Source organism: Triticum urartu, chromosome 2A, assembly GCF_056163025.1.
Source record: "Triticum urartu cultivar PI428250 chromosome 2A, HENAU_Tu73, whole genome shotgun sequence".
NCBI lineage: Eukaryota > Viridiplantae > Streptophyta > Magnoliopsida > Poales > Poaceae > Triticum > Triticum urartu.
In genome coordinates, this window is record NC_141874.1 from 570,454,282 (window position 1) to 570,467,745 (window position 13,464).

Genomic DNA, 13,464 nt, shown 5'->3' on the forward strand with positions numbered 1-13,464 from the left:
ACAAGGAGGATACATCATTGAGCCACATGTGTGCTAAACTCGGAGGTGCCGTCCGTTCAGCACTAGATCGGTTGGATCGTGATCGGATCGCGAAGCGTATGACTACATCAACCGCGTTATATATGCTTCCGCTTAGCGATCTACAAGGGTATGTGGATGCTCTCCCATTCTCATAGCTATGCATCTCTATGAATAGATCTTGTGTATGCTTTTTTGTTTTTCATGCAACGTTCCCAACAGATTAGCTCATGATTGTCTACCGTCATGGGAGCAGCTTCTTCATCGCCAGGTCCCGACTAGAACGGAATGTTGTTTCTGCGATAGACCAAAGAGTGTGGAGCACGCGCTTCTGTTCTGCCCCCATGCGCGGGCGGTCTGGGATATGATTAGGGAGTGCTTCGATATTAAGCTCTGTCGATCGTCTTTTGCATCTCCTAAACAGTGGCTCTTTGACTTTCTCTATAGCTGTCCCGATCAGGAAGCGACAATCTTGATTGTCTCGATTTGGCACATATGGGAGGCTCGGAGTGCTGGAAGGAATGAATCTGCTGCTCCTCATCCGAGGCACACGGCGGCTAGGACCCGAGCTTACATAGAGTCAATCTTCCAACACCAGTACAAACATGTGCCCGCACTTAGGCGTGAGACTTCTACGTCAAGCCCTCTTTGGTCTCCGCCGCTGCAGGGCTACGATGGTTGCTTTCTCAGATGCTGCTATTTCGGTGGAACCGAACAAATCTGGGATTGGTGTGGTGATTTTGGATCATCTGGGTCATTGTGTGGCGACTTGCTCTGAACCTGTGAAAGGTGTGTTGGATCCTGAAGTGGCCGAGGCCATGACGCTCCGGCGAGCTGTCCGTTTGGCAATGAAGGAAGAATTTGCCGATGTGCTTTTCAAGTCAGACTGTCTCTCGGTGGTGCAGCGCATGAAATCTCCAGCCTTGGATCGTTCCATGGTGGGATCTGTTTTGGCTGAGGTCAAGGTATTGGCAAATGGCCTCCACTCTGCGTCGTTCTTGCATGTGCGTCGCCATCTTCATGTTTTAGCTCATGTCTTAGCTAGATCAAGCTTGTTTTCTACTAGTCTTTGTATTTCTCATTCTGCTCCGGATTGCATTCTGGAGATTCTTTATAAGTTTGTTACTTCATCAATAAAGGCCGACGTTCTCCTAAAAAAACACAAAATCTTACATACGACACCCCACCTGGCAGCCCAAAGCGCGCCAGTATCGTTCAATCGTTCCCTCTTGTCTGTCACACACACACTCTCTCCCATCAGGCTCCTGAGCCTGAGCCTGAGCCGGAGCCAAGCCGCGCGAGGATCGTCTGATATCCCTCACCACTCAGCAGGGCTCACGCTCCACCCCACTCGCATCAATCGCGCATCACACTTACCCGTGGACCCCGCACCCAATTCACCGCGCAGTTACTTTACCCCCATCACCGCCCGTGTCAACAGCCCACTATATATGACGCCTCTGGCGAGCCTCCGTCGCGCCCTCCCCCTTTCAAGTCTCCCCCCTGCCCACAGACAGACACGGAGAGATCGAAGCAGAGTGGAGGCTCCATACGCCGTCCGCCAACAGGAGCAAGCTCTCTAGAATGGCGGTGCTGCTGCGCCCGGCGGCGATCGCCGGCGGCCGGCAGGTGTGGCCGGTGGCGGAGGAGCAGGCCGACGCCGCGGCGGCGGCCTCCCAGCGGCTCGTGGAGGCGGTGGCGCGCGGCGACTCGAGGGAGGCGGGCGAGCTGCTCGCGTCCGGGCGCGCCGACGTGAACTACGCCGGGGTGGTGTGGCTCGACGCGCGGCGGGTGGCGGAGGCGGCGCTGCGGGAGGGCGCCGCCGCCGAGCTGCGCGCGTCGCGCGAGGAGATCCGCGCCGACGTCTCCCCGCTCTTCCTCGCCGCCGGCAATGGGGACGTCGCGCTCGTCCGCGCGCTGCTCGTGAGTGCTTTGCTCCCCCCCTCCCTGCTTCGTCGTTTTGGGGCTTGCTCTGCTGCCGTTTCGCGTGTCCTGTGTCCCGTCTGCTGGGCGGTTTGGACAACAATCGCGCATGCTGCTTTTCGGCCGGTTTGATGCGTTTAGCCATGAATGCGAGCTCCGATTTGGCTTATCATGGCAAGCGTTTTATCGAGAATTTGTAGTACTATCAAGCACGAAGACACATTTTTGTCCTTATAAATAGTCTAGGAAAGGAAACATGGTGAGCGTGCGCTGCTCAAAATTTGAAGTGCCATAGGGGCGTAGGCCGGCCTTAGCCTAGCTAGCTCCATTCCTCCCACAGCATATAGAATCGCTTTACCTTTACCGAGCCGGTGAAGATTTTCAAACACATTTTTCGAATGGTCTCAGCGGGCGCTGGCAACTCACGGATGTACTACTACAAGTACAACACACTGTCTGTATCTCATACGCAGTACCCGATAGATAGAAGGTTGGCCATCTACTTCCATTCCATTCCAAATGAAAAGCTTTGTGCTCATCATAGTTCAGTGTACTGTATAAATGCACGCGCCAGGACAAATCCCATTTTTGGTTTAGTACGCGCTTGGCTTGGCCCCTCCTAGTAATCACATCCTACCCTCCAAAGTGGAGTTATATTAGACATAAAGGACAGTCATTACGAGATATTTTCCGGACCCAATCATGTGTTCCCTCGCCAGTCTTCACTTGAGGAACACACCCATTTCTCTGCAATTAGTTTCTGGAAGAGGGGCTACCAAGGAGTACTAGTAGTACCAGCCCGCATGGCCGCGATGGGGACCATGCTGCTTTGCGTTTGCAGTTCCTCTTTAATGCGTGTACGGACACATTTTGTTGTCTTGCCATGATAGAAATTGTGAAGCGGATGGGGGCATGGAGCCGCCCATGGAGCTCAGCTCACGCAGGGAAGCTTCCTGGACAAGCCCCGTCTAGTAGGAGCATGTCCTAGATATACCGTATATGTGCATCCATCGAGGTCTAGACATACCGTACAAAAATACATCCATACACACATACGGTTTGGCATGTTACTGGTACAGCACATTGCGCTACAAAAATGTAGTAGTAGTAGTAAAAAAGTGGCGTCTCCTCGCAAAGAAAAATACGGCGTCTTGGCACCCTCCATTGTGCTCCTCAAGGTTGGTCTAGAAGGCAGGCCTTGTGACTACTCTGCATGTGCTGCTGCGTAGAAGAGATGCAATGGAGTATTTTACAGACGATTTGGGGGACAGGGGTAGATGGGTTTGACTTTAACCCTGACCCATCCACGCTTTGTTTACTGCTGCCGATAATATAATGAATCAACTGCTGGAGCGTTTGATGGTGCTCCAGCAGTGCTGCTAATCAAGTTGTGTACTACTAGAGGCAAGAGAAGAGCTCAACCTCAACGCTTTGGTAGAAATCAATATATTCCCCCCTCGTGAGCGCGGTCGGTTTTGGTATCACGTGACCCCCAGAGTCCCAGCAGAGTCCGTGTCTCTGTCTTGTGTAGCGCACACTCCAGTAATCCTCAGATTTGTTGGATCCCATGCTACTCTGCCTTGGCCTTCGGTTGCCACCTGGGCCTAATCACTGATCACGGCCTCACGTGCCCCTCACGCGTAATCATGCAACATCGTTCTACTCTACTCTACGAGTGTGCCTCCACCTCCGAGATCCATGATCCATCTACGTGGCTTGCAGTGTCCGGCCGGCTGATCCGCCGGCGTCATGGGGCGGCCCGATGCGCCATGCCAATGCCATTGAATGGGACTGGCAGGGGAGTAGGTTGCGACTGACGGGGCCGAGCACGAGCACGTACCCCGGCCGGCCATGACATGCCATGCCATGTACTAGTAGTTTTTGCCTCGCAGGCAAAGCGCACGGCGCATGTGTACCGGCACTCTCCCCTGATCTCTGCCAAGGCCAATAAATGCCATCGCCGGGGACAGGAGTCCCATGGCCGGCGTGTGGCCCTCGTCCGTCCCAGAGCGCATGCTTTGCTGCAGCATCTCGTGCGTTTGGAGCTCTTCGTTTGGCTGGCTAGCATGGAACGGGGATGCGGCCGCGCGTGCTGCACCATCTCGGTCTGCTGGGTCTTCCGGATCGGACAATTTAGGGCTGAACCTCTCGTGTGTTTTTAAGCGTGAAGCCGATCCCAAGACCTGTTGCTAGCACAGCCGATCGAGCTCAACCGGGCCGGCATGGCTTATGCCGGCAATGGCAACAACAGTAGCCGGTTTCATCCACGATCGGAGAGGATGGGGCCGCATCGGCTCGCCCAGCGGAACCACATGATCCGCATCTGCCATCTGCACAGGCAGGCAGGCCGCCGATCCAATACGTCCAAACCGCCCCAGCTGTATTTGATCACGCCATGAAACCTAGCCCCTTGAGAGGCTGAGCCCCAAGCCGGCCGGCAAGTAGGCCAAGGGCTCTGGAAGTAGGCGATCCTTCTCCGTGGCAGCGCCAAGGTCCTCGCCATTAAAGATACCAACGCAACACGCATGTGTGTGACAGAAACCGTCCCAGTGCAATGCATCACGATCACATGCCCGATCGCATCGCAATCGCTCGGCCTCTGCATGGCTCCCCTGAGCCGGCACGGGGGAGAGGAGCCGGAGGAGGTATCGGTACGGTACGGAGAGCTCACCCACGTACCCTGTCGTGCTCCTTGTCTCGTAGCCATGGTCTGCCTGCCCCCTCTGCCACCGGCCAGCTGTACCCCCCCTCTCATCACTCATGGCTAGCCAGCTACGCGCACTTGGCGCCCATGCACAGCCGCGGGCACGTCCTTCCTTGTCCTGCCGCGCCTGCCTCTCCTCGTGTACGTGTATCCGGTGGTGGCCTCCACTGTGCCTGTGCGCCATTCATGGTGACATGGGGAGACCATGCACTGTTAGGAACATCACCTCGGCTCAGTGCACCGGTGCAATGCATTAATGTTAGCGACGCGCAGTGCTGGAATATGGTGTAGGTTTCCTTGAGGTTGATACAGGGAGGTCTTGTTACACAGTGAGTGGATGGTTAAACTGGACATCTGACGTGACTTTTGATGCTTAACATCGATGCTCACAGCATCTTTCATTGCTGAACGGAACCGTTGTTCATGCATTCATTATGTTCGATTTTGTAGTAGAAAGTGAAATGAAAAACACGATGGGAAGCACTGTTTGTCTGTAATCGAGCAGCGCTTGACCAGAGCAAATGCGCAAGCCTGGATATTTTCTCGGTAGGTGTGGCCATCTTGAAAGCTACTACTGCTACATGCAGCAACGCTGGGCTGACACAGAGGTAATGAGGCCACAAACATAAAAGATTTGATATCTCGATAAGGTGAAGAGCGACGCCATCACCTGCAGAATTTTGACCAGCTTCCCTCTTCCAGTAGGAGGTCCCTTCTGTTCTCCTGCATAAATGAATCCTGGCATAGTGCCAATGCAACAGTACCTGCACAGCGCAGGCTCGCCGGCCAGCAGTCCACATATTGGTCACCACATCACCGACCTGACCGGACATAGTACGAGCAACAGCGACATTTGCTACCCGGCCAGCTATGGCTCCGAGTCCCGATGGGCATCGCCCTTGCCCCTCTTCTGGTAGTAGTACGTACGTTGTTGGACCATCTTCATCTTTACCTTCCGTGCAGTGAAAGCGAAATTAGAAGTAGGCCTTATGCACATTTTGTTTCAGGAATTCAACTGGCTTCGAGGAACTTTTTTACACAGCTCGATCCATGAACTTAATTATTCCCGTGATTATTAGTAGTTGTTGCAGGTTCGTTCTAATTACTTTGCAAGTTTCTGATGGTTCGTTCATGTGTGGCGTGCAGGCAAAGGGGGCGGACGTGAACGGGAAGGTGTTCCGTGGGTACCCGGCGACGGCAGCGGCGCGGGAGGGGCGCGCGGAGGTGGCGGAGCTGCTGGTGCGGGCCGGTGCGTCGCAGCCGGCCTGCGAGGAGGCCATCGTGGAGGCGGCGCTGCAGGGGCAGGCTGCCCTGGCGGCCATCTTCATGCGCTCCGACCTCGTCCGCCCGCGCGTCGCCGTGCACGCGCTCGTGTCTGCTGCTACTCGCGGCTTCGTCGACGTGGTCGACACGCTCGTCAAGGTATGCCCAGATGTTACATTTCTTTTCTTCTATCTTCTGGGCTTTTACCTGCGGCTTCGACTACATGGGCCCAAGTATTACATGGCTTCTGGCAAAACGGTTTAGCACCAACATATGGGCTTGGGCTTCAACTGCTAGCGAAGTGTTGTCGTAGGGCTCAGGGCTGGGACGGCGTGGGCGCCGCGCGACGAGCCGCAGCATGGGGCGTCGTAGTCTTTAGTCCCACCTCGCTACTTTAGAGAAACTGTGACCGGTTTATAAGGCGAAGGGTAGCACACACCACCGTGTTCGTAAAAAGGAGAGACGGTTGGCATCTCCCCTGACAGGGACGGGAACGGCCTTCGGGCTTTCCTCTAGCACACTGCGGTTAAGGCTACCCGCTTCGGCGGATCTAACCCAATTTTTTTTTGCCGATTTATTTGTTTTTTAGAAAACAATTTGAATAAGATGTTTTTTAAAGTTTTCTACCCATGATTTTTTAACTAACTACTACTACAATGTTCTCGAATATCATCTGATTCTCTCGTTGCAGTGTGGGGCTGATCCAAACGCGACCTCCCGGGTGCTTCTGCGTTCTCTCAAGCCATCACTGCACCTCAACGTCGACTGCACAGCGCTCTTTGCCGCGATCGTGAGCCGGCAAGTCGCCGTGGTTCGTCAGCTACTTCAGGTGTGCACCGCTACATCCACAATCTCTTTTCGCTGTCGCTGCATTTGAGTTTTGACACCATTCTGCGCGTCTTCTCCAGGCTGGTGTGAAGAGGGACACCAAGGTGAGGCTTGGAGCGTGGTCCTGGGACGCGGCCACCGGGGAAGAGCTGCGCGTCGGCGCGGGTCTCGCGGAGCCCTACGATGCGGCCTGGTGCGCCGTGGAGTACTACGAGTCCACCGGCTCCATCCTCCGCATGCTCCTGCAGAACGGGTACTCGTCGGGCGCCACGCACCTTGGCCGGACGCTGCTCCACCACGCCATCCTCTGCGGCAGCGTCGGCGCCGTCGAGACGCTGCTGGCTTCTGGCGCGGAATGCGAAGCTCCCGTGAGGACGTCCCGCAGCGGCAGGTTCAGGCCTGTTCACTTGGCCGCGCGCCTCGGCCAGCCGGAGATCCTGCAGACGCTCACGGACAAGGGCTGCGACGTCAACGCCAGGGCTGAGGCTGGCGATGTCGCCATCATCCTGGCTGCGCGCCACAAGCAAGAGGACTGCCTCAGGGTTCTCGTGTCAGCCGGAGCGGACGTCGCGCTGTTGAACTTGGCAGGCGAGTCCGCGGCTTCCGTCGCCTCTTCGGGCGGCTGGAAGGCGGGCTTCGAACGCGCCGTTCTTGGCGCGATTCGGTCCGGAACCATCCCTCTGTCCAGCGATCGGCACGTGTTCTCGCCCATGATGTTCACGGCACGATGCGGCGATGCCGCCGCGCTGGAGGTGCTGCTCGCCCAGCCCGGCGTGGACGTGGACGAGCAGGACGCTGACGGGTGCTCGCCCATAATGGCCGCCGCCAAGGAGGGCAACGTTGACGCCTTCCGCGCCCTCGTCTTCGCCGGCGCCAACGTGAGGCTGTGCAACAAGCGTGGCGAGACGGCTATCGGGCTCGCGCAGCAGAGCAAGAAGAGGGACCTCTTCGAGCAGGTCATGCTGGAGTTCGCGCTGGAGAAGGGCATGCCGGCAGGCGGGTTCTACGCCCTGCACTGCGCGTCCCGGCGCGGCGACAGCGCGGCCGTGCATCACCTGGCGAGCACGGGCTACGACGTCAACATGCCGGACGGCGACGGCTACACTCCGCTCATGCTGGCCGCGAGAGAAGGCCATGCAACCGTGTGCGAGCTCCTGATCTCCCATGGCGCCCGGTGCGACATCCAGACCCCGCGGGGCGAGACGGCGCTCTCCCTCGCGCGGTCGGCTTTGGCCACCGCGGCGTTCAACAAGGCCGAGGACGTGATCATGGACGAGCTGGGCCGGCAGCTGGTGCTGGCGGGCGCGCGCGTCGTCAAGCACACCAAGGGCGGGCGCGGGAGGCCGCACGGCAAGTCGCTGCGGATGGTCGCCGCCGCCGGCGTGCTCCGGTGGGGCGGGTCGAGCCGGCGCAACGTGATGTGCGTGGAGGCCGAGGTCGGGGGCAGCTCGGCGTTCCAGCGGCACCGGCAGAGGAAGGGCCGCCGAGGGGACGACGCGTACGCGCCGGGGCTGTTCCGCGTGGTCACGGCGACGGGGAAGGAGGTGCACTTCGTGTGCCAGGGCGGGGAGGAGGCGGCGGAGCTGTGGGTGCGGGGCATCAGGGCGCTCACTAGGGCGGTGTTCGGCAAGCGGGGGAACTAGGTAGCGGCATGGCCTTCGCTCCGTGTAGGCTTTGGCTTTGGTAGCTTGCAGCAAGCGTGCCTGACGTGCCTGTAAAGAGTAGGGGACATTAGAGCAGCGAGTTGATGCGTGGAGTTTGGGGTGTGCTGGCCTTCTGCTCGAAGGCTTTGCCGGGTTGCCATGATGTTTTTGGTTCAGGGCCTGTAGTTTGTACAGCTTTGGTGTATGTTTTTGGCCAAGTTGCTTTGGCTATGCTTGTAGTTGGCTTTCACTCTCACTATCTTCGAGAAGTTCGCCCTTTCATCACGCCTATGGCTCTATTCTTGATTCTTCTCTTCCCCAGTTTTTGCACACACAAAAAAATAATACCGAATGCCGTTTCTTAGCAGAAGTGATCTATTGCTCAAGATTATGCGACCTGGAGGAAATCGACACGACTTATGATAATGTAAAAAATGATCTTACATTTTGGAATATATTTTGAGACGGAAGTAGTTGTGGTTGGAAAAGAGGTCAATGTTGGCTCCAGGTCGAAGAATTGACCAAGTTCATCAAGTCGAGAAAGGGCTAGGAAAGGGTTTAAATGATCTTATATTTTGATTTTGGGATGGAGGGAGTAGCATTTTAGTCCACGAAAACATACCAAAAGCGACCTATTGATCAAGATTATGTGGGTAATCACAGCTAGTAACAGATAAGACTCCGACAGACGGCCAGGCATAGTACAACGGCTGAACAGGAGAAACCATAATGGGCACACTAAATCAGTTTTCATTCTCAAGTATCAATTCGTGGCTACCTACACCATAATCAAAGTTGCATCACCAACACCTGGCTATCACATTGTTTTGAATTGCTAACAATATGGCTACAATGCCACAAGGTAAAACTATTATCTTTGATATGGCTGCGGCACCTCAGTGGCTCAACATCACTGGCATCGAAGTTGTGTAAGGTAAACGAAGGAAGGAACATCAGCTAGATGGACAGGTTCAGCTTCCAGAGATTTCCTTCTCCTTGGCCTTGCACATATCATCTGCCGACTTGATGAACTTCTTGGTCAATTCTTCGACCTGGAGGAAACATAATGTGTAAGATATTTACTACCACACAACATATTCCCTTTGAGAACATTGTTCAGTACTCACTTCTTTCTCGAGTCGCTTTATATCATCCTTTGGCATGCTAGATGAAGATTTCTTTATTGTATCAAGTGCCTGGAAACACAAGGGAAATGCATATATATAATGTAATAATACGAAAGGGCATAAGAGAATCGAAATTGAATCCTAATATTTCAGAGAAACATGAGTAGTCGTGAGGATCAAATGCTAGGACGAGCCGTATATTCAGAAAATACTACAGCATGACAGTGAACATTATACACAAGGAAAACTGTAGAGTAAGAATACAATTATATAGATCAATTTAGTAGTCTTCAGCACCGTTCCCTTCATGAGGTCATAATACTGTCGCATGGTTTTCTAATTCTAACTCTTATAATAGGCCAGAGGACAAGTGGAGTAAGCGCACCCTCTTTCAACAGATATCATATGAGAAAGACTACATCATAAAATTCATAGCTCTCTCCTAAATGCAAGTCCCAAAAGAAAACATATACCCGGTGACAATTGCCTGAATGAACCATACAGTGACACTACAAATATCCAACTAAGCCTTCAAAACATCGATCATCATAAATTGAAGAAACGAGAGTAATGTAAAATTACCTTTTGGCGTGCTCTTCTAATACTTTGCTTGAAATCCTCAGCAGATTTAGTAACAACCTTACACATTGCCTATATTCAAGACCAGAAAATTCATTAGTAGTTTCAAGAATAAAAGTGAGATTTAAGCTTAGTTAATCTTACCTGCATAGTCTCTTTCGTCAATCTGCACAGGGACAAATTAAATTAGAAGGCGCAAACAAATTTAAGACCAGAAAGTGCATGTAGTAAAAAAGATGATAAATATGAGTGCAACTTATCGCAAGTTTGTGGACAGTAGTGGACCTAGAAAGTACTCCCTCCGTTCACAAATATAAGATGTTTGGATATTTCAATATGGACTACATACTGACTGAAATGAGCAAACAAATACACTAAAACATGTCTATATACATCCGATTCACAAAAAAGTTAGAACATATTATATTTGTGAATGGAGGAGTAACTCTTAAATCACTTACAGGTAAGCACAGACCTACGATAAACAATAACAGTAACATTACAATTTACACTTACGGAGGTACAGCTGCAATAATCCTACTGCCGTCAGGGGTTGGATTGATGCCCAATGGAGATGAAGCGATTGCATTCTCAATAGACTTCATTGTCTGTACAACAATTGGTTAGAATCAGTCACAAGAAGTTTAAGAAGTTAAAATCATTGTGCTAAATAACATTTGTAGGGCCTGCAGTAGCATTAGTGGGCACCATTTCTTCGACGCAGAATTCATAGTATATCGCTTGCCAGACCGCTACATCACTAGAGCATATGTCTATTTTTCCCCCACGCGTCGCAGTGACTATCTTGTCATGCTAATAACTTATAGGGATAAGTATATTTTTCATCCCTGAACTCTGGCAAAAGTTCAGAAATCGTCCCTCAACTCCAAAACCACCAAAACTCAGTCCCTCAACTAATTAAACTGGATACTTTTCATCCCTGGTAACGCTTAAGGTGGTTATAGTATGACATGGACCCTGGTTTCGACTAAAATGGGCCATGTAGCCTGGTTTTGACTACTAGCGGGCACTCTGCCGGCTCGCTCTCTCTCATTTTTTGATCCCCTTTCTCACTCACAAAACAGAGCGGGCGGCGGTGGCGATTTAGGCAGCGGCGGTCTGGCCCGGTGGCGACCTAGGCAGGGCGGTGGCTGTCTGCTGCGTACCTGGGCACGGCAGGCGGCGCTCTTGACCCATGAGACCAAGTGACGGCGACGGCGACTTGGGCAGGGGCGCACGGCGAATTGTGGAGCCAGTTCAAGCAGATGGCGTCCTCGGCAAGTTCAAGCCGCAGCTGTACGAGTTGTTGATGCAGAAGGATGAGCTGCTGCTGGAGAAGACTGTTGACTTACAAGTGCAGAAGAAGAGGAATGTGATGCAGTTTGTTGTATTGATGTGTTTCATCACAGCAGTTGTGTACGCTTTCATGATGTATATGTAGGCAATTGAGTACTAATTTGTAGATAAGTCGGTGAGAACTTGAAGTGGTATGTAATCTGACTATGCTAATTTGTCATGGAAAATTCTGTTTGCTGCCACATTGCATGGCAATTGAATGTCCAGCAATTGAGCAATCTGACTATGTGTTGACAGTAATGGTACGCATTAGAAGTGGCTGTGGCAGGAGTGCTCTGCATAGAGCTTGACCATGTGTGCGCGCATGAGTTTCTTTCTTCATCCTGGGCAACTCCAACATATGTTCAGCATTTCATTGATAATATATTTTGTCCCAAAACTGGACAGTCCGACAAGGTCTGAACAAAGAAAGTGTATGCCATAGTTTGAATTGAATAAATTGTAGAGAACATAGCTTAACAAAATCTGAATATAACTGAAAATAGTCTAGACATTTCAGAGCATTGTACTGAATTTAGTTGGACATAGTCTGGACCGAATATAGCTGAACATAGTCTGAACCGAATATAGCTGAACAAGCTCTATGTCAGACTAAAACCACCTTAAGTGTTACCAGGGACGAAAAGTATCCGGTTTAATTAGTTGAGGGACTGAGTTTTAGTGGTTTTGGAGTTGAGGGACTTATAAATAACTCATTAAGGTTAGGACCAAACATAGCACACACATTTTTCCCCGAACACGAAAGCATACATGAAATTATGGCATTGCGGGCTCCTGCACGTGATGCACCGAAGTGGTATCAAAATGTATTAATTTGTCAGATTTACTATCTATATAATGAAGAAAGGCTCTTACATTAGGATCATAGGGCATCACTGATAGGGTATGCGAATCTAGGACAGAAACAACAGCAATACGACTCAGTCCAACTTTAACATCCCCAGTTTCCACCATGATGTGGTCAAGCATGCCTGCAGAATACATCGGTTACATCAACAGCATTGGCCAGCAGAAACAATGACACAATGAAGATGCAAATCATAATTATACCAGGAGAAGCTCTCCCTGTCCGAAGTTTACTCAGCTCTCGCGACAGCGCAACGACGGCAGTGTCCATTTGTGCAGTCGCGGCCGATTTGACAGTCGGCCCGATATCAGGAGCGGCCTCAACGGTATCACTTCGACTATCATTCTCTAGGCAATGACCAAGAAGCAAGAATATCAAGTCTCTGATTACATCCCTATAATGATCCATCCCACAAGGTAATTGCAGTGCACTGATTTAAGAATTACGGAATCGAATAGAGAAGACCTAACAAGGAACAAACAAAACATAGTGGCCTTCTACCAAACAGCATCTAAGGGGCAAGGTGAGTCGAGGAGGGCGGGTGCGGCAACTTACTCGATTTCTTCCCTTTCGCGAAGCCCCTCCGGATCTCAAGGAGGAAAAAGTGCGTGGTGGGCAGGTTTCTTGCGGCGGCAAGGGATCCGGCGGTCGGTAGGCGGTGGACGGAGGTGGAAGCAGAGGAGGCGGCGGCGGCGCGCAGGGTGCGGGCGGCGACTGCGGCGCCTCGCCGCAGGAGGAGCGCCATGAGGGTTCTGACAAGAAGGGGTCTATAGAGGACTCGGGGTTCTACGGGCTCCGTCGGCAAGCGGCGGCGGCGGCGGAGGCGAGAAGGGTTTTGTACTTTCGATGGGTTTTACTGCTTTGGGGGAGAAATACAGGCTTCGACCACTGCCCTCTTAGGCCCTTAGTTGGACCAGCCCACTCGTGTGAAGTAACTGGCCTCGTTGATTCCCAGGATTCTAAAAAGAGGGAAATACATTTCCCTAAAAAAAAGGAAAAATACACGATCACGATGAAATGTTCATTTGAATTCGATAGGATTAGCAAAGAGTATTTCACAGAAGAAACAAATAAGTTCTAAAAAGAGATTGAAGTGGTTGCTGGATTTCCTATAACATATAGTACAAATGATTCCTTAGGAAAAACAATCCTATATAAGATTTAATCCTATGATTA

At 52.0% G+C, this 13,464-nt stretch overlaps 2 protein-coding genes and 1 non-coding gene across 3 annotated transcripts; 2 read left to right on the top strand and 1 right to left on the bottom strand.

The window, feature by feature from the left end:
• The first annotated feature begins 1,494 nt into the window (after positions 1-1,494).
• On the top strand, positions 1,495-8,664 carry LOC125538811 (ankyrin). The gene is made up of 4 exons (XM_048702108.2): positions 1,495-1,941; positions 5,792-6,067; positions 6,600-6,737; positions 6,817-8,664. Exons 1-4 carry the CDS (start codon positions 1,603-1,605, stop codon positions 8,377-8,379), a joined length of 2,316 nt encoding a protein of 771 aa, XP_048558065.1. The 5' UTR covers positions 1,495-1,602; the 3' UTR covers positions 8,380-8,664.
• On the top strand, positions 6,352-6,474 carry LOC125541953 (U6atac minor spliceosomal RNA). Its single transcript, XR_007297743.1, has one exon. It is a non-coding gene; the product is annotated as a U6atac minor spliceosomal RNA (small nuclear RNA).
• Positions 8,665-9,083: 419 nt separating the features above from the next.
• Positions 9,084-13,170, bottom strand: LOC125538812 (Ribosome recycling factor). Its single transcript, XM_048702109.2, has 8 exons — positions 12,844-13,170; positions 12,492-12,635; positions 12,297-12,412; positions 10,602-10,693; positions 10,230-10,251; positions 10,089-10,157; positions 9,507-9,575; positions 9,084-9,431 (listed from the first exon to the last, which is right to left on the bottom strand). Exons 1-8 carry the CDS (start codon positions 13,031-13,033, stop codon positions 9,351-9,353), a joined length of 783 nt encoding a protein of 260 aa, XP_048558066.1. The 5' UTR covers positions 13,034-13,170; the 3' UTR covers positions 9,084-9,350.
• Between the last annotated feature and the right edge of the window lie 294 nt (positions 13,171-13,464).

Coding starts and splice junctions, on each gene's coding strand:
- LOC125538811 (XM_048702108.2), top strand. CDS start 1,603: ATGGCGGTGCTGCTGCGCCCGGCGGCGATCGCCGGCGGCCGGCAGGTG. Junction 6,068..6,599: donor TGGTCGACACGCTCGTCAAG/GTATGCCCAGAT, acceptor CTCTCGTTGCAG/TGTGGGGCTGATCCAAACGC. Junction 6,738..6,816: donor TGGTTCGTCAGCTACTTCAG/GTGTGCACCGCT, acceptor CGTCTTCTCCAG/GCTGGTGTGAAGAGGGACAC.
- LOC125538812 (XM_048702109.2), bottom strand. CDS start 13,033: ATGGCGCTCCTCCTGCGGCGAGGCGCCGCAGTCGCCGCCCGCACCCTG. Junction 12,636..12,843: donor CGCGAAAGGGAAGAAATCGA/GTAAGTTGCCGC, acceptor GTCATTGCCTAG/AGAATGATAGTCGAAGTGAT. Junction 10,694..12,296: donor TGATGCCCTATGATCCTAAT/GTAAGAGCCTTT, acceptor ATTGTTGTACAG/ACAATGAAGTCTATTGAGAA.